Source organism: Podarcis erhardii (genome assembly GCF_964252035.2).
Source record: "Podarcis erhardii genome assembly, chromosome: 7".
Lineage (NCBI taxonomy): Eukaryota > Metazoa > Chordata > Lepidosauria > Squamata > Lacertidae > Podarcis > Podarcis erhardii.
Window position 1 is genome coordinate 7,615,879 of NC_138511.1, and position 24,210 is coordinate 7,640,088.

At 47.1% G+C, this 24,210-nt stretch overlaps 3 protein-coding genes across 7 annotated transcripts in view; all 3 read left to right on the forward strand.

Annotated features, from left to right (window-relative positions):
* The window catches only part of LOC309345487 (uncharacterized protein), a 50,662-nt gene extending 50,001 nt beyond the window's left edge, over window positions 1-661 (forward strand). The window contains exon 7 of one of the 4 annotated variants that reach the window (XR_014158247.1): window positions 433-661. Coding sequence is in view for 1 of the 4 variants with exons in the window: in XM_081868576.1 (XP_081724702.1) it covers window positions 433-615 (183 nt within the window). In the remaining 3 variants the exon portion in view is untranslated. The remainder of the gene's footprint in view (window positions 1-432) is intronic. The other 3 variants (XR_014158248.1, XR_014158249.1, XM_081868576.1) reach the window with 3 other exon arrangements.
* On the forward strand, window positions 655-2,849 carry LOC309347181 (uncharacterized protein; the record flags this gene model as incomplete). Its single annotated transcript, XM_081871522.1, has 7 exons — window positions 655-771; window positions 885-1,034; window positions 1,448-1,590; window positions 1,744-1,858; window positions 1,966-2,102; window positions 2,288-2,407; window positions 2,541-2,849. The coding sequence occupies 7 exons, from the start codon at window positions 655-657 to the stop codon at window positions 2,734-2,736; spliced, it is 978 nt and encodes a 325-aa protein (XP_081727648.1). The 3' UTR covers window positions 2,737-2,849.
* A 72-nt stretch (window positions 2,850-2,921) lies between these two features.
* On the forward strand, window positions 2,922-7,613 carry LOC309345462 (uncharacterized protein). Of its 2 annotated transcripts, XR_014158241.1 has the most exons (9): window positions 2,922-3,057; window positions 3,242-3,406; window positions 3,700-3,858; window positions 3,967-4,071; window positions 4,189-4,294; window positions 4,533-4,595; window positions 4,842-5,024; window positions 5,114-5,282; window positions 7,509-7,613. XR_014158241.1 is itself a non-coding variant. In XM_081868544.1 (8 exons), exons 1-8 carry the CDS (start codon window positions 3,055-3,057, stop codon window positions 5,125-5,127), a joined length of 798 nt encoding a protein of 265 aa, XP_081724670.1. In that variant the 5' UTR covers window positions 2,922-3,054; the 3' UTR covers window positions 5,128-5,443. The 2 variants fall into 2 exon arrangements, 1 of the variants encoding a protein (XP_081724670.1); XM_081868544.1 differs by lacking the exon at window positions 7,509-7,613 and having other exon boundaries at window positions 5,114-5,443.
* Window positions 7,614-24,210: the final 16,597 nt, after the last annotated feature.

Sequence of the window (24,210 nt, forward strand, 5' to 3'; positions counted from 1 at the left end):
AAGGATTCCCTGCTCTTGTGGGGGCTGCAAGCCAGCCCCCGAGTACGTAGGGGGAGGGCATGAAGCCCACAACCCCACCTCCTTTCCAGCTCAGAAGTGGCTTTACTGAAGGGAAACATTGCAACCATGCAGGGCTGTCAAGGCCTTCAGGCTGCTGCTTCTGGGCCCACCCTGCAAGGTGCCCAAGGGACAATCAGGCATCCCAGCACATACTCAATTTGGAGAACAGAGCTGGGCCATAGTGAGTAAAATGGCTGAGAAAAGAAGAAAAAAGCAAACATTAGGAAAAGAGGGGTGGGAAGTCAAAAAGAACTGGATTTTTTTCTGTAGAGGATGCTAAATGTTTTGGAATGTTTGGAAGATTTAATAAAAATGTTATAGGAAAAATGGTGATGGGTTGCTTATCAGTCCCTTCTCTGGGTTTCTTCTCAGCCATCGGTAGCGGTTCCTGCACCCTCCTTTGGCCAACTGGTGGCGATTTCCTGCCTTTGTGCATTGGATCCGGACCCGGAGAGCAGGCAGCGGGCAGCAGAGGCTCTCTGCCATCTTCTGCCCATCCTGCGGCACAACGAAGGTAAGTCTAGAAGAATGTATCCCAGCATGGGGTGGGGGTGAGCAAGACCCAAACTAACCCTTTGGCTTTCCTTTGCAGAGATGCTGCCACGAACATCATGGAACCGAACACTTATCACCAGAGCTGAGAAGGTCCTCAGATCCACCGGAGGACCGGTTCCTGAACTGTTCGTGAATAATTGTTACTCTCTTGCCAGGGTAAGTCGCTGTCTCTCAAGCCACGTGTTCTAGGTTCCGCAGAGGCAGCACCTGGGCTTTCTGCTCCCCAGCCCTGCCCTGTGGGCATCTCTGACCTCCCTCTCTTGCTTCAGGTCTTTGGCGCTTTTCTCCCCGCGGAGCAGCTCTTGGAGGCCATGTGCTTCCTGGCCAGAGACCTGGTTGTCGAGAGCAGCTTCAACCCACTGGATATCTCCCACTTACTGCAAGAATTCATCAAGCAGTTTGGCGGCACAAAAGTGGAGGTAAGGCATCTGCAAAGGTAGGAGAGAAGAAGATTCTCTGCTTTGGTGTAGGGGAGGCCACCTCATGCCATTGGGTGGCCAGGACACATGTTAGTTGAGAGGGGCCTGGCAATGTCAGGACAAGAACCGCAGCCAAGGGTCCTGAGAAACATGGATTCAGGGATGGGGAATCCTCCTCCTTCTGGGAGTAGACTGGCAAGCTTCTTCTCTTGGCCCACAATGGATAGGGGAACTGGCGCCCTGGAGCTGCCTGGGTTCAATACTTCCAAGGACCCTGAGTGGTACCTTGGAAGGAAGATGGCTGTGGTGGCACGGGTCAAGGGTCCCTCTTTCAATGAGGGATGGAGGGATCCACCTGCAGACAGCCCCACTTCCTTGTACTCTCCAAGCAACTCTCTCCTTTTCTCTGACAGGTGAAGGTGCTGCTGGAGGCCTTCTATAAGATCAGCCAGGGGCCTACAGTGCAAGGCAGAAGCATGGCCGTCTTCGCTTTGTCCATCTTGTCGCACCACCACCTGGCGACAGTGGTTGAATATCTCCTCCAGTTTCCCTTCCGGTATGGAGCCCTCCAGGTTCTACTGGGCTAAGGGGGAGGTTGGCAAGCTGCAGGGCTTGCTCAGAAAGCCCTTGCTGCCATTTCCTCTCTCTGGAGCATGGCAGCAAGCAGAAGACTTGAAGCTGACCATTGCTCTTGTTTTTGCATTCACAGAGACTGCGAGAGAGTGTGGAAGGAGGTGTTAGCATCGGCCGACCCAGAACAACTGATCCATCTTACGGCCAAGCAGCTTTACGAAAGCCCCTTGGCGGAATCTGCCACCGAAGTGGTAAGGACCACCTGCTTTCTGGCTTCCTTCTTCCTAGGGTAATATCTAGGGATTCCTGTATTCTGCAGGAAAGCAGGGAAAGTGACTTGCACCCCTCTCTCTTCCAGCAACATCTCACCAGCCTGTTGCACGCCATCCTCAGGATGGAGGACTACAAGGCAGCTGTGCGCCAGAACTTCCCACAGCTGCTCATCGCTCTCCTGGGGATGGTTATGAACTTCCATTACGACCAGGAATTCCTCGGGTGAGTAGTGTGTTGCAAAGGGACCAATGGAGTCCTTTCCCCTTCAGCCTCGGGGGGTTTCCTGTCCAGCTTGGTTTTGCAAGGGAGGCTCTCCTTCAGGTGGCTGCTAGGGAGGAGGGATGGGGAAGGAATTTGAGTGTGTGGCAATGACCCTCCTGGTAAAACTGGCCTTGCTTTTGTTGCAGAGGGGCTAAGGAAGTTCTGCACCTCCTTCTTGGCACCACTGGAGAGCAAGTGGAGGCGGCCATCGTTGACCAACTTTTCTGCCGGGAGACTTTCAGCCAGGGGTTGTCTGCCATGGTGAGGTAAGAGGAAGAACGCGGTGACCTTCCCCAGTGGTCTGGCAAATGGAGCTGAAGGCACGGGATCGGACTGTGCCCCTGTTTGCTTCCTGCGGTGTCTTTGCCTTCCTTACCAAGATCTGTTTCTCCATTTCAGAGCTGTCGGAAAGCGACGCTGGTGGATCCCTCCCATGGTGGAAAGCATCATCGCTGCTCTCGAGGACCAGGAGTTTGCCGGAATGCCACAAGTCGCGGCAGCTATCTACATCGAGGTGAGGGGGACTGACGCGGGAGGAAATGGGTGCAGCAAGGAGGCCCTGGCTTGGTTTCTGCCAAGTGTTGGGCTGCTTTGAGCCTACGGACTGTTGCCTGTTTTAGTGCTCCTCAGAGTAGACCCATTGGATTTGATGTACATGACAAACTTTGGTGCATTCACTTCAGTGGGTTTGCTCTGTGCAGAATTGCAAATGGTGGGTAAAAGGAGAACCTACCTCAGCCTCTCATCACTGAAGTGTTTCTTTCTCTTTGGGCCTCTTTAGCTGCTCAGCTGCCATCTGGAGGTCTATCCCTGTGAAGATACACTGGAGCAGCTCCTCAACTGGCTGGAACACGACCACCTGCAAGTCCGGAAGCTCAGCGTCAGAGGGATATCCCTGCTTCTGGACTCTGACATGGCAAGTGATGCTCAGAGGGAGGGAGGGAGGGAGGGAGGGAGGGAGGGAGGGAGGGAGGGAGGGGGGGTACAGATCTCGATTCTAATCATGGTCCAGCACTCTTTTGCTGGCACAATACTGAAGGGCCTGTGCTAAAAGGCGTGAGGCCTTTCAGACCTTTGAAAAGATTCTCTCTTTTGTGTAGGACCCTTCGCTTCTGCGGCTCTTGCTGCTGGATTCCCTCCCTTCTGCAGAAGCCGATGTCCTCCCAGAGTTGATAGAGCTAGTAGACCAAGCCTACCATTCCAGGGAGCTGGGAGAGGAAGACCTGAAGATGCTGGCAGCAACCTACTGCGGTCTGGCTGCCCATGTGAGTGTTAGGGAAAACATGACATCACACCCGGTGGAGGAGGAATGCTTTGGAAGAGGAAGGGTGGGGTTTAGACTGGCATGCAGCGGAGATGTTCTGGCTTCAGGAGGGTGTTCCTCTGGAGCACCTTCTCTTGGAAGCCTGCCTGGAAAACGCAGGGGGAGAGCCACCCCTGCCCCCAGTCTCCCCCAGGAGGAGGATAGGGGGCTGAGCAGCCTCAAAACACCCCAGTGGGCAGGAGAAAGGAAGGTGATCTGCTGAGAAACACAACCTCTGATATTTTCTGCCTACAGGAGGAAGCCTCCGTCCGGGCATCAGCCATCGAACATCTGGGGCTGCTTCGGGGCTGGGTGAGAGACCAAAGGCTTCCCATAATAACAACAGAAGAGGAAGCCATTCACGAACTGGTTGTGGTCCTCATTCACCTCGAAGACGAGGACGTGGTGGCCAAGGTGAGGGCCAAAGAGGTGGACTTACACAGTAGGAGGGAGGGATTGTTCTCAGGAGCTTACGAGACTATGTACCGCAATTTGTAACCCTCTTCTCTTCTTGTGTTGCAGGCCGCAAGGAGGGCTCTTTGCCATCTAGCCCCACAAGTGAAGTGGTGGGCTCGTTCCAACAAATTTAGCCTCCACTTTGCTCTCCACCAGGCTGCCAAGCATCTGGTAAGGTCCCTCTGCTTTGTTGGCAGCTTTGCCCAGGCATGTCTCTGGGACTGCAAGGCTCTTCTGCCGCACTCTCAAGCCTCTCTGATGCCAATTCTCCTTTGTCTTTGCCCACAGAGCAAGACCTTCAGCAAGGACATCCTTCGGAGTGCTGCCTTGACATGTACGAAGCCGTCCGCCAACAGGCTGCCATCAGTCTCCAGGGTGGCAGCTCTGCTTCTGGGTAAGTCAAGCAATGTTTTTCCCTGGTAGGGATGGACAGAAACGTCTTGGTAACGATGGCAGGGAGGATGGACATGTCCCCAGGCCACCTGCTAGGTAGGCCTCCATCTGCGCCCAGATCTTGCTCTGAGTGAGCGTGGAGACCTCTAGAGCATACCTGTCCTCCTGCCGAGCTGCCTCTGTCTCCACTTGCTTTGCACCGAGATGACGTCCCTTTTCTTGCCTCTTTCTCTCTCTAGGTCATCTGGCTTTCCGGGATGCCAGTTTCATCCACCATCACGACATGGCATCCTATGGAACATGTGAGTGAGACGTACGGAGGGCAGGGAGGGATGCTTCTGCTGAGAAAGGTCTTCAGGGGAAGGCAAATTCTCAGATGTATGTTCAGACAGAGGTGCCACAAGATGAACATGCAAAGAGAATTGGCATGTGACTTCACTGCTCTCTCTCACACACAAACTCCCCTGACGGCTGTTTTCATATTGTTGATGGATGGCTCTTTTCCTGTGTATCTCCGCCTTGCTCAACCTTTCTCCCTTGCCCCTCAGGGCTGGAAGAGATGCAGCAGCACGAGGAAGAAGGGCTCAGGCAGACAGGGAGGAGCTGCCTGAACATCATGCAGCGGGCCTATAAACATCGGAAGAAAGGCAGGGTCCAGCGCTTTTTGAGGAGGCTGCTCCACTGCGTTCACAGGGAACCTTACCCGCAGGACTTCCTGAGCTGCATGCCAGGTGAGTGAGGCATCTGGTGGGCTATTGGGACACCTGGTGGAATGTCTGGAGGGGACGTTTCTCAAGGAGCCTCTTTCTCCTCCTGACAGAACATCCGGAGTAGCGCCAGGCCAAGGCAACGTGACATCAGAGTTGTGCTGCAGTGATACCATCTTCTGCTCTCCGCGGGATCCAGTCTGGACCAGCGCCAGGAACATCAGCGCCATCAGGATGGCCCAAGAGGAGTGGTGCTGCCCTCACGACCTTCCGTACACAGCGGTAGGAAACCTTTTTGTTGTTGTTGTGTTTCTGGTTGATGTTGTTTTGGATTGTTGATTTTTTTGATTTTGAATCTCAGGGTGGTTCACAACACCAAGTATACGAAGCACAAAATACATAATAAGAATAATCACTGCACAAAATTCATAATAAAAATATCAGAACATAATATAAATTAAAATAATAAAAACATACTAAAAAGAGCCACAAGACTAATGTATGCACACTAATAAACAATACAAGAGCACTGAAACAACACTCCAGCCCACAAATACAAAATCTAAATCAACATAACACATTTAACAATCATTTAAAACAACCCCACCTTCTTGAAGAAGGCTGATATATTAGATTTAGAAGGTTGGAATACGAGGTTTGGATGGCATGCCTACCTAACATACAACAAAGTGGCAGTGCATAAGGACTTTTTAAATCATATAGTCAGAATTTCATTATACAAGGTCTGGGATAAGTACCACAGACTATTATTGCCCAAAATACCCTGGTGGGTATCCCCAGTGGAGATGATAACGGTAAAAAAGACAAACATGGACACAAATTGGGCAACTTAGCAACAATTAATAAAGGTAGAACAGGACCAATTAGAAATCAAATTGTATGAAGAAATTAAACAGTATTGTAACGGCTAGATTCACTATCACCTAATAGTGCATATATTTAATCAGGATAAGAAAATTAGTTTTGGAGAAAAGAAGTCATTCTTACAAAAGGAATTAGTACAAATTAATAAAAAGACCCTATCTAGGATGTATGATCTACTTTTGGAATGGGAACTCAAGGATGGGATGCTAAAGGACGTTATGATAAAGTGGGCACAGGATTTTGGCCACAACATAATGTTAGCTGTGGAAATTTGACATCAAGTTCACAGCATGCTATACAATAAGGGAGAATCTAATGAAAATGATCTACCGATGGTACTTAACCGCTGCCCCAAGGAATTGGCAAAAATCTATAAGCAAGAAACCAATGTGTGCTGGAGATGTAACACCGAGATAGGAACAATGTACCATATTTGGTGGGCTGTAAGGAGTTAAAAAGCTTTTGGAACAAAGTTCATGAAGAAATCATTAAGATTTTTTAAAAAAACATTCAATAAGAAATCAGAAGCGTATGTTGCAAACCTATAAGGAATACCTGATACCCATTCAAAATATGCTCAAGAATCAACAGACGCAGCAATGGTTATCATTTATAGGGGCCTGTAATTTTGGCAACTCATCCTCAGTAGTTGAGGTCATGAAACTTCACTCTGCATTTGCCTTCCGGGACTATTTTACAAAAACCTCCTGGCAAGAAGATAGTCAAGAACAAGTCTATTAGCTGCTGCTATCTGGTTCAAATCCTCAATCTCAGACTGCAACTGTCGGAGGATATGTGTAGTGGCATTGATGGTTTTCTCCAACCTGCATGTTAGGGCAAATAGTGCTTCACGGTTTTGTTCAGCCACAACTCCCGGATGTATGCCGATGGTGAGGATGCTAACGAAGCCTCCACCAACAGCACCCACAGACCAGGCCAGGAAAATCTCATCACTGCACTGTTCCCCTTGGACCTCTCCTCTTTCTGTTTCTAAGAGAGGGTAGAGGAGGAAAAGCCTCCACAGTCACAGGGAAAGTAAAGGCACCTATTCCCACACACTGATAATTACCAGGGTAGTAATTAGTGGCTAGTCCATTATACAAGAACCAAAGATTGGAGTCCTTGATCAGCCAGCCAGAGCAGATGGATCCCTGTCCGGTGAAGTTACTGTATATTGGGGAAAGTATGGATACAGATCTGAGGATGTGGTGTTGCTTTGGTAAGAGGCGTTGAAGGAACCCCACAACCAAAACTTAGCAGTGCACTGTGTGTAATTTCCCAGCCAACCTTTATGTTGGTGGTGGTGGACATGCGGCCAATCTTTCCATTTGGCGTTCCATGATCCAGAGGCATAACAACAAAAGCACAAGCCCCGGGTGGTTCTGGAGAACCGGAAATATCGGTAGGAGGTATCATTCATTTCAGAAGGAGGTGTCGCGAAAAGGCCACTTTGATTATACAGTAGGCCTGCCAAGACAATGTCAGGGTCCCTGATTAGTCCTGGGATATGTCAGCTACCTTTCTAGGGTGTTCATAATAAAGGGTGACATTTTCGCCATATATTTAAACATCTGCTTAGCATGCTTTACAAAAACATTTTCTTTTGTCATTGGTCTCCTCAAGGTCAAGATGCACATCAGGGTTAACATCAACTTCATCATAATCAAGGAACTCCACGGGTTCAAGGAGCCCAAGGATATCAACAATTCCTCGTGGGTAGTCTTTCCGAAGAAATACTTCCTATATACGTAAAAGAAGATAAGGAGAACAGTTATTATTACTTTAAGAAGAACTGGAGGTAACCAAGATCAGAGCATACCTGGAGAGTGAGCCAACCCTCCGTTCAGCCGCACCCAGTAGAGCCTCTTAGTGGTTCCCGGGTTCTGGTCGAACTGGAGTGGTCAATTCACACTGCATACACTCTGCTATTGCTGCTCAAAAAGGGTTTAGGTGGGGGGAGGAAAGAAGGCTACTGTGACCAGTATGGTGGGAGGAAGTACACCTTGGGGTGGTGGGTGAGAGAACCCGACAACAGTTCTTTTAGGTTCTCCGGGCATTTACCTCCTATGATAGGTTGGTCTTGGCCAAAACCCTTCTAAGGGTATATGGGTATATGGCACAGCTGCCTTGGTAATGCTTGTATCCAAACGGGTATGTACCAATCATGAAAATACAAGGGGATATGACATCCGTAATCCTCCAACAACTCTACCCACTTATCAATTATGTTCCCTAGCCCATCCACATTCCTTACTACTATCTGTACAGCTGGTCTGTATTTAAATCTGGCACAAATTGAGGGCTGGCTGATAATTCAACTGGTAAAGATCCTCCCATCTGCCGGTGCAGTTCCTCAATCTTCGGGTGTGCGTAGACTCACTGGCTTCCGGTGCAGTGAGAACAGACCGGGTGTCTGGGGCTCGTGCCCTAACCCCCTCCCGGTGGGGCTAGGGGCAGGGGTTCCTGGTGATCTTCAACTTCAGAGGGTCCGAAGGATTCTGCTCACAGTTCCAATGACCCTCAGACCGCTTCAGATGAGAATGATCAATCCAGGGGGTCACCTCGGCCACTTTCACCGTAGTAGGCGTTGCAAGCAAGATGGCATATGGACCACACCACTTAGGAGCCAAACATATCTTTTAATTTATAAAATCCCTGATCTTCTAATTTCTTCCACCAACCAGCCTCCCTTTGACCCTCCTACATATATTTTAACGGCATCCACCTTGAATATGTTGGCATCCATTTTGTATTCCAGTTCTTCCGGATTCCTAACGCAGTTTTCCTTGGTCCTATTGTCTTCTTAAAAGCCGTGTTAATATCTCTGTTAAATAGCCCTTCTCTTCCTATTCCTTCATTTATTTCATTCTCCAGTCTTATCCATTTAATCCCTTCCTTATATCCAATATCTATTCGATTTTTCAATTGGAACGTTTCATAGTAAAATTCTAAGTTCAGTATTCCTCATCCCATCTCTTCTTGAGATGAATAATTTACTATGGCTGGGGTTCTAACTCTTTTACTTCCAAAAATCCATTTTTAAAATACCTTATTCCATGTTTTGAACCATATTTTCCTAATGGGTAGTGTAATTACTTGAAATAAATATAATAATTTCGGTACCCAAAACATTTTAACTGCTCTAACCCTACCTAGAATAGATAAATTCTTATTATTCCACGACTTTATATTCTTCTTGATCTTTCTCCACGCTTCTTTGTAATTTACATCTGGAATCCTAGCACTATTTTAAATAATATTTACCCCAAGTATTCAATTTTTTTCCTATTGATATCCATCTTTGTCATTTTTGCAATTTTCTTCTTCTCCTCTTTATTTACATCCCCAATTAAAATTTCAGACTTCTCCAAATTAAATCCCAATCCCAACTCCTCTTTAAAGTCCTTCAGGATTATCATAAGTTCTCTTACACCCTCTAAGGGGTTTGTAAATAATAATAGGATAGCATCTGCATACATGTTTAACTTCATTTCTTCCTTTCCTTCCTTATACCCTTTTATCCTTACTGATTTTCGTATTCTGTCTGCCAAGTACTCCATACCCAATGCAAATAGTAGTGGTGAGAGTGAACATCCTTGTTTAACTCCTCTTTGTATATTGAATTGATCTGGAACCCCCTCATTCACTCTGACCACAGCTTTCCCTTCTCTATACAATTCCCGGATTGCTTCGAAGGAGTTCTCTCCTAATCCTACCTCCTGCATAATATTCCATAAGAATTTATGTCTAATTGTGTCGAAGGCCTTATACACATTCAATTTCAAGACTACCAATTTTCCTTTTACCCTGCTTGTTAATAAATGTATTTATTAAAACAAAAAAATATAAAAATATAAAAAATTAAAAATAAAAAATAAAAAAAATAAAAAATAAAAAAATAAAATAAAAAAATAAAATAAAAAATATATTTATTAAATGTATTTATTAAAACACATTTCTTATATGATGGCCTATGTATCTTCCCTTAACAAATCCATATTGATCTTCCTCTATTATTTTAGGTAGTACCTTTTCCAGTCGCCTTGCCAGGATCTTTGTAAATATCTTATAGTCTTGATTTAATAGGCTAATTGATCTGTATGACCCCACCTCTGTAAGGTCCTTTTGTGGTTTTTCAATTACTACTATTTCCGCTAGTTTCCAAATATCTGGGGCTTTCCCCCCTTCTAAGATATTATGAAATTCTTTTTTCAGTTCTGAGCCCAGGATATCAATTGTTTCTTTATAAAAGTCTGCCGTAATTCCATCTAATCCTGCGGATTTCTTACTTTTAAATGATTTAACTACATTCTCTATTTCTTCCAGAGAAATTTCCTCCTTCAGTCTTAATCTATCACTTTCTTCGATTTTAAACCCTAAACTTTCCCTACTTATATTTTTATTATCTTCTTTATATAAAGATTAATAGAATTCTGCAAATTCTTTCCTTATTTCTCTAGAGCTTTGTGTAAGTATTTTCCTTCTGGTCTTAATGGCCTTCACCCTCTGTTTATCCCTCCTTTTCTTTAAATAGTTTGCCAGTCTCTTATATGATCCTATTGAGGTTCTCTGAAAACCATTTTTGATCATATTATCTCTCTTCCAACTTTATCCAGCTCATCCAATTCCTGTTTTAACTTTCTCAACTGCTCCTGTCTCCTCCTTAGAAATGTAACCTGTTGCAAGATTTCAATCTCTTTAATTTTTTCCTGTCTCCCCGAGTACCAATCCTTCTTAATCGCAATCTCTTTCAGGATACAATGTCCTCTTATAACAGCTTTGAAAGCATCCCATACTACCGGGATCTCGGCTGAACTATTGTTTTCTTTAATATACGAACCAATTTGTTTTCTAATATATTCCCTGTCAATCTCTTTTTAGGTTATTGTACCGCCATCTCCTACTTTTTCCATCCTCTTCCAGTCCCAGCTCCACAAATAGTGGAGCATGGTCTGAAATCCATATTCCCATAGTTCTTGCCGTTCTAACACCGATTTCATTCCCTTCTTTAATTAGCACGTAGTCAATATAAGAGAAAGTCTTATGTCTGTTGGAGAAGAAGGTAGGATTGGTGTTGGGGTTTCCTCTCTCAAAAACATCCTTTAATCCCCATTTAGATAATCTGAAAAGACTATCGTTCTTTATATTCCAATTAAAGTCTGCTGTAACGATAACTTCCCCTTCAACGTAAAACTGCAGTCTATTCAAGGTTTTCTTTATAATTTTTTTCTGTCTGGTGTTAGTGCTGTATATATTAGCTATTGTAAATATTTTTTTGTGACACTTTAATTTTTAAGAATATAAATCTACCATCATTATCTTTTTTCCAGCTCAGAACCTCTGGCCTAAGATTTGCATTACATAGTACAGCGACCCCTCTAGCCTTGTTCGTCGCTTTCGATTCTGCTATTAGGCTCCATTGCTGAGAGCATAACAAAGGTCTATTGTTTGCTTCGGCTCTAGGAGTCTCCTGAAGGCATAGTATATCCACTTTCGTTTTCTTTGCCAGTGTCAGTACCCTGTAGCGTTTGGTGTTTGAGGCCAGCCCGTTAACATTTAAAGATAAAACCTTTAAAGATCTATCCATTATCCCAGCTACTGTTTATTTTTTGAATCCCTCTGTGTACATATATTATATTTTCAATTCTGGCCCATTCAACTCCCCCCTGAGACTTAGCTAGGGATCTCCATGATCCCTGTCTCATGGTATCTTGGAGAACCACACTCCTCTCCCTTCGCTCTTGGAAAGTTTATATCAGAAAAAAGCAACATATATATATTTACAAAAGACCATTTTAGATGTCTCTAGTATATATTATTTCTTGCTGTTTCCTTCCCCTCTCGACTTCCGTCTTCTTTTATTCTCTTGTCTCTGCACTGGAGATTCTTGAGATTCTTCACTCGACCCTCCCTGTTGGTCTACCTGTAATTCTTCCGAACATGAGAGTTCTTGCTCAGTCTGTCCTTGTAGTCCAACTCCTAAATCAGCTAGCATTTTTTTTGCTTCACCAGGGTTCTTAGCAGAATATTTCCCGCTGTCTTTAAAAACCAACAGTGTAGCAGGGTAGGCCCAGGTAAAGAGGATTTTGTGATTGTAGAGAGCTTGTCCAAACCGCTGCATACTTTTCCTGTCTTGAAGCGTTTCCTGAGAAAAGTCTTGTCTCACTATGACCTTTTGCTGTTTAAACGGCAGGTCTGCTTTCTGCCGGAGTGATTTATAAATTTGATCTCTTACCTTCTCTCTTGTGAATGCCATAATTACAACCCTGGGAAGTCCAGAGACTCCTCGTGATGTGAACACCCGACGCACTCTCTCAATTTCATTCTGCTCAATTTCAATTCCTTGTTCTTTGAGCCATTGTAACATCTCCTTTTCCAGGTCCGTATTCCCAATATCTTCAGAAATACCAGCGAATTTTAAATTCCTTCTGCACAGTCTATCGTTCATTTGTGAAATCCTTTTTGTCAGAGATTCTATTTTCTTCACGTTTGCATCAGCTACCTCTTTTGCATACTCTGCTATTTTCATAACTTTTTCTACTGTAGCAGTCATTCTTCTCATCTCTCCTTTCAAGTCTTGCATATCAGCGCGAACATTTGCTTCCAAATGCTGAATCAATTCACCCAGCTCCTTCAAAGACTTGACCATCTTGTTAAGTCTTTCCCAAATAAATAGATAAACCACCGTTTTAAACACTAACTCACTCCAATCCAGGACTTGGACCTAAGCCCAGTTTTCGGTCAGTTATCTCAGCTATCAGTTTGCAGAGAGTTATTTGTTTTTCAGGCTTTTAATTAGTAAAGTCCCAAGAGCGAGACGGGTGTGCATCTACCCAGGCCGACGCATGCGCAGTTCTGCTTGCACCTGGCTTTAGAACTACAACAATTCGTGGTAAATTCAATTCCAACCCACTTGGAACTGTTCAAACCGGCCTCGACCGGTACAAACCTGACTTGACCGGTTCAAACCGGCTTGGACCGGCACAAACCGGCCAAGACCGGTTCATACTGACCTAGACTGGTTCAAACCAGCCTCGACCTGTTCCAACCAGTCTGGGCCTGTTCCAACTGGCCTAGGCAAGTTGGAACCCACCTGGACATTTTCCAACTGCTTGCTTGAAAGCCCGGAAGGGTTAACACCAGCAGGGGGAGCCCTGCTGATGCACATCAACTGGAACCAATTCATACCTGTTGGGTCCGGTCCACGCCGGTTGGAACCAGCCCAACGCAGTTGCAAAAGGTCCAGGCGGGTTCCAACTTGCACAGACCACTTGGAACTGGCCCAGACTGGTTGGAACAGGTCTAGGCTGGTTTGAACCAGTCCAAGTCGGCTGAAACAGGTCCAAGCTGGTTGGAACCAGTCTAGGCCAGTTTGAACCGGTCTAGGCCGGTTTCTGCGGGTCCAAGCCAGTTTGAACTGGTCGAGGCAGTTTTGTACTGGTCTAAGCCGGTTTGAACAGTTCCAAGTGGGTTGGAACTGGCCCAGACAGGTTGGATCAGGTCCAGGCCAGTTGGAGCAGGTGCAGGTCATTTGAAACTGGCCCAAGCTGGTTACGACAGGTCCAGGCTGGTTGGAACAGGTCTATGTTTCTTGGAAGCAGCCCAGACCAGTTGGAATCATTTCATACCAGTTGGATCCAGCTCAAGCCAGTTGGAACCACCCAAAACCAGTTGGAAAAAGTGCAGGTGGGCTCCAACTTGCCCAGACCAGTTTGAACTGGCCCAGACTGGTTGGAACTAGCTCAGACTGGTTGGAACAGATCTAGACTGGTTTGAACGAGTCCAAGCTGATTTGTGCTGGTCCAAGCCGGTTTGAACAGGTGTAGGCTGGTTTGAACCGCTCAAATTCCGTTTCAAATGACCTGCACCTGCTCCAACTGGCCTGGATCCGCTCCAACCTGTCTGGGCCAGTTCCAACCCACTTGGAACTGCTCAAACTGGCTTGGGCCATTTCAAACCAGCCTAGACCATTTCAAACTGGCCTAGACTGGTTCCAACCGGCTTGGACCTGTTTCAACCGCCTTGGACCGGTTCAAACCAGCCTAGACCAGTTCTAAGCAGTCTGAGCCACTTCCAACCAGTCTGGGCCAGTTCAAACTGGTGTGGGCAAGTTGGATCCCACCTGGACATTTCCCAATTGGTTTCAGCTGGTTTAAACCGGCTTGGACCTGTTCCACCCGGCTTGGACCGGTTCAAACCAGCCTAGACCTTTTCAAACCAGTCTGAGCCAGTTCCAAGCAGTCTGGGCCAATTCAAACCGGTCTTGGGAACTTAGAATCCGCCCGGACTTTTTCAAACTGCTTTGGGCTGGTTCCTACTGGATTGGGCTGGATCCAACCAGTATGAAGGGGTCCCAGCAGGTCTGGGCTGCTTCCAAGTGACACAGAGCTGTCCCAACCGGCCTAGACCTCTTCAAACCGGCTCAGACCGGCAGAAACCAGCCTGGACCAGTTCAAACCGGCCTAGACCAGCTCAAACCGGCTTGGACCGGCACCAACTGGCCTAGTCTGGTTCAAACAGGCGTAGACCAGTTCCAACCGGCTTGGACCGGTTCAAACCAGCCTAGTCCAAGCTAGTCCAAACCAGCTTGGACTGGCACAAACCTGCCTAGACCGGTTCATACTGGCCTAGACTGGTTCCAACTGCCTTGGAAATGTTTCAACTGACTTGGACCAGTTCAAACCAGCGTAGGCCTGTTCCAAGCAGTCTGAGCCAGTTCCAACCAGTCTGGGCCAGTTCAAACTGGTCTGGGCAAGTTGGAACCCGCATGGACTTTTCCCAACTGGTTTCCAACCGGTCTGAACCGGTTCCAACAGAATTGATGGTAACAGGGCACCGGGGCACTGAATGTGGACCTTTCACTAGCGCATTACCAAATCAGGCGACTGCATTTTGATCGGGAAGAAAGGGAAGCGAATCTCTGAGAATCTGGTAAGTAGCACTTAACAAGGGACATAGCAATGCGGGGGGGCGTGTTCAACGGCTTGTAATTCAAGCACTCCACTAGACTGTATGATAGCAAATTTCAAAAGGGCTTTCTCAGGTTACTATGGTGTCAAACTGACCCCAGAGACGTTGAGAACGCATTGTGAGCTGAATTGGCCAAGCCAGGTTGCGTGGCGAGTTCCCGCCCCCCACCAGTAGGAATAAAGACACATGACACCGTTATTTCAAGGTTAATGGGCTAAAATTGGCCGCAACTTTATCGGTTACAGGTGATGAGCAGTATCCAACTATCTGGCTTCGGCCTGCTTGCTTGAAGACCCGGAAGGGTTAACACCAGCAGGGGGAGCCCTGCTGATGCACAACAACTAGGCACTCCCCCAGGGTCAACCCCTCGGGGGCGTGCCTTGGGCCCTGGCCTCCATAGGCTTCGGACAGGGCCACGCCCCCCGGAATCCTTTACCGGCTGAGACCGGCAAAAACCAGCCTAGACCGATTCGAACCAGCTTGGACCGGCACAAATCGGCATTGACCGGTTCAAATCAGCCTAGACCTGTTGCAAGCAGTCTGAGCTACTTCCAAATTCTAACCAGCTTGGGCAAGTTTCAAATGACCTGCACCTGCTCCAACTGGCGTGGAGCTGCTTGAAGCTGTCTGGAACTGTTCAAACTGGTTTGGGCTGGCTCAAACCAGCCTAGACCTGTTCAAAGCGGCTTGGACCGGCGTAAACTGGCTAAGACTGGTTCAAACTGGCTTGGACCAACACAAACCGCCTTGGACCTGCACAAACTGGTATAGACTGGTTCAAACCAGTTTGGACTGGCCACAAACCAACCTCGACCAGTTCAAGCCAGCCTTGGCCGGTTCAAACCCACTTGGACAAGCACAAAGCGGCCTAGACCAGTTCAAAGTGGCCTAGACATGCTCAAAGCGGTCTAGACCGGTTCAAACCGGTTTGGACCTGCCAAACTGGCTTAAACCAGCACAAACCGCCCTAGATCGTTTGAAACAGGGCTAGGCCAGTTCAAACCAGTTTCGACTGGTTCAAACCAGCCTAGACCTGTTGCAACCAGTATGAGCTATTTCCAACCAGTCTAGGCCAGTTTAAACTGGTCTGGGCAAGTTGGAACCAGCCTGGACCTTTTCCAACAGGCTTGGGCAGGACCCAACTTGTATGAACTGGTTCCGACTGGTCTGGACTGGTTCCAAGCCACATAGTCCTCTTTGAACCGGCCTGGACCGTTTCTAACCAGCTTGGGCCAGATTCAAATGACCTGCACCTGCTCCAACTGGCCTGGGCCTGATCCAACCTGTCTGGGCCATTTCCAACCCACTTGGAACTGCTCAAACTGGCTTAGGCCGGTTCAAACTGGCTTGGACCAGCACAAACTGGCTTGGACCAGCACAAACAGGTTCAAACCGGCCTCAATCGGTTTAAACCGGTTTGGACTGGTTCAAGCTGGTCTCAACAGGTTTCAACCGGCTTGGACCGGTTCCAACCAGCCTGGACCTGTTCTAAAAATCTTGGGCCAGTTTCAAATGACCCGCACCTGCTCCAACTAGCCTGGACCTGCTCGAAGCTGTCTGGAACTGTTCAAACAGGCTTGGTCCGGGACAAACTAGCCTGTTCAAACCAGCTTGCACCAGCACAAACTGGCCTACACCGGTTCAAACCGGCCTAGACATGTTCAAACCAGTCTGAGCCAGTTCCAAGCAGTCTGGGCCAAAGCAAACCAGTCTGAACAGGTTCCAACCGGCTTGGACCGGTTCAAACCAACCTAGATCGGTTCCAACCAGTCTGGACCAGTTCAAACTGGTCTGAGCAAGTTGGTACCCACCGGGAATTTTTACAACTGGTTTGTGCTGGTTCCAACCAGCTTGGACTGGATCCAACTGGTATGAACTTGTTCCAACTGGGCTGGGCTGGTTCCAAGCGACATAGACCTGTTCCAACCGGCCTGGACCCAATCTAACCAGCTTGGGCCAGTTTCAAATGACATCCACCTGTTTCAACCGGTTCAAACCAGCCTAGACCTGTTCCAAGCAGTCTGAGCCAGTTCCAACCAGTGTGGGCAAGTTGGAACCCACATGGACTTTTCCCAACTGTTTTCAGCTGGTTCAAACCAGTCTGAACCGGTTCCAACAGAATTGATGGTAACAGGGCGCCGTGGCACTGAATGTGGACCTTTCACTAGCGCATTTCCAAATCAGGTGACTGCATTTTGATCGGGAAGAAAGGGAAGCGAATCTTTGAGAATCTGGTGAGTAGCACTTCACAAGGGACATAGCGATGCGGGGGGCGTGTTCAACGGCTTGTAATTCAAGCACTCCACTAGGCTGTATGATAGCAAATTTCAAAAGGGCTTTCTCAGGGGACTATGGTGTCAAACTGACCCCAGAGACTTTGAGAACGCATTGTGAGCTGAATTGGCCAAGCCAGGGAGCATGGCGAGTTCCCGCCCCCCACCAGTAGGAATAAAGACACATGACACCGTTATTTTAAGGTTAATGGGCTAAAATTGCCCACAACTTTATTGGTTACAGGTGATGAGCAGTATTGGCTTAGGCATTCGTCTTATCCGACTATCTGGCTTCGGCCTGCTTGCTTGAAGACCCGGAAGGGTTAACACCAGCAGGGGGAGCCCTGCTGATGCACAACAACTAGGCACTCCCCCGGGGTCACCACTCGGGGGCGTGCCTTGGGCCCTGGCCTCCATAGACTTCGGACAGGGCCACGCCCCCCAGAATCCTTTACCGGCTGAGACCAGCAAAAACCAGCCTAGACCGATTCGAACCAGCTTGGACCGGCACAAATCGGCATTGACCGGTTCAAATCAGCCTAGACCTGTTGCAACCAGTCTGAGCTACTTCCAAATTCTAACCAGCTTGGGCAAGTTTCAAATGACCTGCATCTGCTCCAACTGGCGTGGAGCTGCTCGAAGCTGTCTGGAACTGTTCAAACTGGTTTGGGCTGGCTCAAACCAACCTGGACCTGTTCAAAGCGGCTTGGGCCGGCATAAACTGGCATAGACCGGTTCAAACTGGCTTGGAACAGCACAAACCGCCTTGGACCTGCACAAACTGACCTAGACCGGTTCAAACCGGCTTGGAGTGGCACAAAACAACCTCAACCAGTTCAAGCCAGCCTTGGCCGGTTCAAACCCACTTAGACAAGCACAAAGCAGCCTAGACCAGTTCAAAGTGGCCTAGACATGCTCAAACGGGTCTAGACCGGTTCAAACCGGTTTGGACCTGCCAAACTGGCTTAAACCAGCACAAACTGCCCTAGATCGGTTGAAACAGGCCTAGACCAGTTCAAACCAGTTTTGACGGGTTCAAACCAGCCTAAACGCTTTGCAACCAGTATGAGGTATTTCCAACCAGTCTAGGCCAGTTTAAACTGGTCTGGGCAAGTTGGAACCAGCCTGGACCTTTTCCAACTGGTTTGGGCTGGTTCCAACCGGCTTGGGTGGGACCCAACTTGTATGAACTGGTTCCGACTGGTCTGGACTGGTTCCAAGCGACATAGTCCTCTTTGAACCGGCCTGGACCGTTTCTAACCAGCTTGGGCCAGATTTAAATGACCTGCACCTGCTCCAACTGGCCTGGACCTGATCCAACCTGTCTGGGCCATTTCCAACCCACTTGGAACTGCTCAAACTGGCTTAGGCCGGTTCAAACTGGCTTGGACCAGCACAAACCACCCTAGACCGGTTCAAACCGGCGTAGACCAGTTCAAACCAGCTTGGACCAGCTTGGACTGGTTCCAATCGGTCTCAACAGCTTCCAACCGGCCTAGACCTGTTCTAACCAGCTTGGGCCAGTTTCAAATGACCTGCACCTGCTCCAACTGGCCTGGATCTGCTCCAACCTGTCTGAGCCGGTTCCAACCCACTTGGAACTGCTCAAACTGGCTTGGGCCATTTCAAACCGGCCTATACCGGTTGAAACTGGCCAAGACAGGTTCAAACCGGCCTCAATCGGTTTAAACCGGTTTGAACTGGTTCAAGCTGGTCTCAACAGGTTTGAACCGGCTTGGACCGGTTCCAACCAGCCTAGACCTGTTCTAAAAATCTTGGGCCAGTTTCAAATGACCCGCACCTGCTCCAACTAGCCTGGACCTGCTCGAAGCTGTCTGGAACTGTTCAAACAGGCTTGGTCCGGGACAAACTAGCCTGTTCAAACCAGCTTGGACTAGCACAAACTGGCCTACACCGGTTCAAACAGGCCTAGACATGTTCAAAGAAGTCTGAGCCAGTTCCAAGCAGTCTGGGCCAAAGCAAACCAGTCTGAACAGGTTCCAACCGGCTTGGACCCGTTCAAACCAACCTAGATCAACTAGGTGTCAGTATATGGAAACATCACCGCTGCAGACAGCCGGATTGTTGACACCACATGATGCGCTTATCTGTGGGAAAGAATTTTTTCCCAGGACGTTCACAGGCTGGATAAGTCTTTGTGAAGAGTGTAACTTGAAACCTTCTGTGTGCACATGTTCAGGAAGTTTGTCAGACTTGCTGGAAGAAACCAACAATTGGTAGCAGAGCCCGATGGTTGCAACAACAAGACGGCTGAGCACCATGTTGGAGATGTTTTTTTGCTGATAAGCAGCAATCCACGGACCTCTGCAATGCTGATTTATGGCTGGATGGTGAACGCGAATTGAAAAGTCTTCGGTTCCCTGAGAAAAAAAGGCTCCTGTTTTGGATAAAATACTTCGCATTCCAGAGCTGATAAGAAGTTCCGTTGCTATGCGACAAGTCGTGAGTACTTTTTGAGCTAAATTTATGAACTGGTTAGTTTAAAAAGCATAGAGAGAAAAGAAGCTTCAAAAACGAAAACAAGGCTGGGTGTTTTTCAGCGACGCTTGTTGTAAACAAACTGTTGGAAAGGGGACTTTCCAAGAAGAGCGCAGCTTGCTGATTGCTGTTGGATTGCAGCGAAGGCTTATTGTTTACAGATTCTCTGTGGAAGGGATATTTCCAAGCAGCTGGGCTGACTGCCAAGTGCAAGCAGCTTGTAAACAGACTATTGGATTTCCCAATTTGTAGCTGAAGCTGCAGCTTGGGATTAAAGATGGCTCTGTTCTCGCAGAAACTGAATAGCCAAAACTGGCTAGAATGGTATTTTGCAATGGAATTTTTGCTGGTGGGAGAGCAATTATGGGACTTAGTACAAACTCCACAACCTGTTGCTGTACAAGCACAGGGGAAGAAGGCTGCAGTTCAAAGTGAATTGAAGCAGCGTGTCCTGAGAATTTTGGCGGAAAATGTGGACGCTTATCTTGAGCCAGTCCTAAAGGGTGCAGAAGAACCAAGGGTCGCTTGGGAGTCACTCCGCAAAGCTTGTGAAGCTGGGGTGGGAAGCAAGGACCGAGAGTTGGTTGCACCAAAGGGGGAGAGCCAAGATGAAGCTAGCCAAATTCCTGAGAGCTCATCGAAAGCTGGGAGGAGCTTTGAGCCACAACAAGGAAGTGAAGGGACTCTTGCTGCTGTTGCTGATGATGATCCTAGCACTGTTGCAATGGCTGTTGCTGATGGGGGGAGTGAAGCTCAGAAATCAAGCACCCCCACTACTATTGCTACAGAGGAGAAAGCTGTAGCTCAGAATGCTGTTCGTCAGGAGACACCACATCAGGAGAAAGGAGCTAGAGGGAGCTCTGTAAAGCCTCAGACTTCAAGCAAAGGTCGTACCCAGTCCCAGGCAAAACCAGATATGGCTTTGATGTCACTAAAAGCCACATCATCCGTGGAGAACTCGTTCATTGTAGACACAGGATGCACGCAACACATGGCGTCACGCCGGGAACTGTTTTCTACGTTCGAGAAGCAACGCTTCACTGTGAAACTGGCCAATGTTCAGGAAATGGAAGCAACCGGGATCGGAACTGTGTATCTAGAAAGCCTGAACTTGACAATAAACAATGTTTCTTTTGTTCCAGGTTTAAAGTACAATCTGTTGAGTGTATCTCAGATCACTAAGAAGAAACTGGTGTTGTCATATGATGAGGAAAGCTGCAAAATCTACAAAGATGGAGAGCTGTATCTTTCTGCCAGAGAGAAAGTTGGACTGTATCTGTTGACATTTGATGAAAGTGATTATAAAATGTGCACAGCATGTGAATCTAAAATGCTTTCTCTTGCAGGTATCTCGAAAGAAGACACGAGAGGAAAGGCAACAAAGATTAACAGTGTTTTTCAGTGAGTGTATGCTGATGTAATTGGTCCTTTAGCACCTTCTAGAGGCAATGCAAAATACTATCTTGTATTTGTTGATCATTTTTCTCAATATGTATGGATTTACATATTGAGATCTCCCAGAGAAACCTTAGAAAGGTTTAAGGAGTTTTGTGATAAGGTTAAGAATATTCATGATGCTAATATTGATTTTCTTTTCACAGATGAGATGCCAATTTTTCTTTCACAGGATTTTCAGGATTTCCTGGAGAAGCAAGGGATAGAGCACAAGGTTGCTGTCTCAGAGGCTGCATGGAACAAAACTGTTTGTGTAAAAGTGAACAAGGAGTTGCAGAATGGCATGAAGGCACAATTGCTGAGTTCACACTTGCCACATGAGTATTGGGCTGAATCTTTATCTTATTTTTGTTACACGTGGGTGAGAAAGGTTTCGAAAGGTATGGAATGTTCTCCTTTTGAGAGGCTGTTCCATAGAAAACCTTCTGTCTCGCATTTTAAGGTTTTTGGATCTCAAATCAGGACGGAAACTCCAGAAGGGGTGAAGAATGCCAGAGGCATTTTTGTGGGTTATGAAAAGGGTCTCTACAGAGTAATTTTGTCTGAATCTGGTCAGGTGATTCTCACAAAATTTCTAGAGAGTGCTCCTGGACAGGAGAGAGTAATTTTTCATACATATCCCACTGCTGATGATTCAGATGATGAATTTGATTATTCTGATTATAGTGATACTGAAAGTGACACAGAAAGCTCAGAGAGTTCTGTTGACACAGTCATTGAGAAAGGTTCACACACAAAAGCTAGATCTTCACAGGTTAAGGATGAACCACTGTTTACTATTGGAACTGGTTCTTCGAAAAGTCCTGAGACTGAACCAGTCAGCAAAGAGGATCAGCACCTCATACGCAGGTCTGAGAGAATCACAAAGGGTGTACCACCCAAGAGGTATTCTCAAGAGTTTGCTAGTTCAGCTGTTGCATGTGTTACTATTGTTGACAACTCAAGACAGGTTGAAGCTGTGTCTAAGTCAGAGACAAAGACACAACAGGGAGTTGCTAAGCATAATACAACATTCCCTAGTCAAGGTAATGCAGAAGCACTCATTCCTTGGAAAACTGACAACCAGAGAGTTACATTGGTGAAACCAGTGGCGGGTAGTTCCAAGGGTGGAACTGAAACAACAGGGGATTGTTACATGTATAACAACTGTTTGTTTTCTTCTCTGGATCAAGCTTTGTCCGCAGCTAATGATGATTCATATGGGGGAGGATGTCAGTATATGGAAACATCACCGCTGCAGACAGCCAGATTGTTGACACCACATGATGCGCTTATCTGTGGGAAAGAAGATTTTCCCAGGACGTTCACAGGCTGGATAAGTCTTTGTGAAGAGTGTAACTTGAAACCTTCTGTGTGCGCATGTTCAGGAAGTTTGTCAGACTTGCTGGAAGAACTGAACTGAAAGGACGTGTTTTTCTCTAGTGCTGTAATGTCAGAAATAAACATCATGTAAATAGATTTCTGACTTATTTTCTTTCCCCTGCGGAAGCAGGAGGGAGGGGTTGTGCATTCTGCCCATGCTTGGGAAAATGTCGCCTATCAAAATCTCCCTGGTCTGTCTGGAAGTCAGCCAGAGGAGGTTACCGGTAAGCAAGCTCCGAGGACAGTGAGAGGGGCCAGCCTCTATGGAGGGGGCTTGCAAACCAACACTAGGCACTCCCCCGGGGTCACCGCTCGGAGGCGTGCCTTGGGCCCTGGCCTCCATAGGCTTCCAATGGGGCCAAGCCCCCCCGGAATCCTTTACCAAACTACCCTTCAATATCTGGGGGAGGTGATTGCGCTCCCCCCCCATACATCTACATAACAATACCCATACCAATGCCTAACCACCACTGGAGCAAAGCTCACCGCCAATACCCTCAGACCTGCAACCAGTCCCTAATCCCCACAGATATGTCAGCCAACCAAACATTGTTTTCCTCATTGGAAATATGCACGCCATCCTCGCAGTAGAGGGTCACCTTACTGAACTGGATTTTGGGGTGGTCAATGTCCCCCCCCCCAGCGCTGCCACTCTACGCGCCACTGAGCGTTCCAGGATCTTTCTGGATTTGTTCATAGCAATAGGGCATCAGCAGTCCCTCCAAGTGTGCCTTTCCAACAGTGATGACCAAATTATGACTAAATTTGGGAAAGAAATCCTCAGATCATCAAAATCATCGAAAATGTTCCACATAAATTCCACGCTCTTCCAGTAGGCCAAATCATTTTCACCCAGCTGAATGACAAGGGCATTGGGTGGGCCTTTCATGGTGGCTCTAGCTTTTACTGCTGGCAGAAATTCCCCCCAACACATTCCACGGCGAGTGATCCAGGAGATTTCAACATTTTTTGGCAGATCCAACCCGCACCCCTGGCCACGCCTGACAGCACGGTTTCTGGCCCAGTGGACGATACTATGGCCTATGATCCAAATGCGCACAACCACGTCACCTAAAAGGAAAAGAGCATAACCAGGAGGGGTCAGGGGTGATGAAAACAGTCATAAAGGCCTCCAAATGTACCCTTTAAAAGCATCTGACTTCCATCAACCCAGATCCTTTATCCTTTCAGCTGGTAGGCCTAAGTGTACCGCTTTAGTGGCTGCCCTGATCCGAAATGAGTGGGCCACAAATGGTCAGGGGTCCCTTTAACTTTACTATCTTAACTTTAGTTTCTTTACCAGCCTATACCTTCCTAATATCTTCTGACTGATTATCTCAACTGTTTGACTGACTCCTCTTAACAAATTCTCTCCCTCTCTCACACCAGACTAGCCCAACCCACAGACTTATCTTCTCTGTCTCTTATAACTCCAGACTGTCTTCTCAACAACTCTAACTCTCTCAAAAAACCTCTGCGGAAAAGGCGTTCCACAAAGTTTCATGGAAATTTCTAAAAATATTATTAGACCAGATGGACATGGGAGACCAAATTACAAGAGGGTTAAAAGCAATTTATGAACAACAAGAAGCAAATATAATAATAAATAATGACATGACTGATTCTTTTAAAATACAGAAGGGCACCAGACAAGGGTGCCCACTTTCACCATTATTATTCATTTTGGTTTTGGAAATACTAAATCAAGAAATCAGACTGGATCAAGAAATAAATGGAATATCCCTAGGGGAGAAAATATACAAAAT

Bases quoted from the DNA above. Each gene is read 5' to 3' on its own strand.
- LOC309345462 (XM_081868544.1), top strand. The intron at 3,407-3,699 runs GTGAGTGTTAGG...TTCTGCCTACAG, and splicing joins ACTGCGGTCTGGCTGCCCAT to GAGGAAGCCTCCGTCCGGGC. The intron at 4,072-4,188 runs GTAAGGTCCCTC...CTTTGCCCACAG, and splicing joins ACCAGGCTGCCAAGCATCTG to AGCAAGACCTTCAGCAAGGA.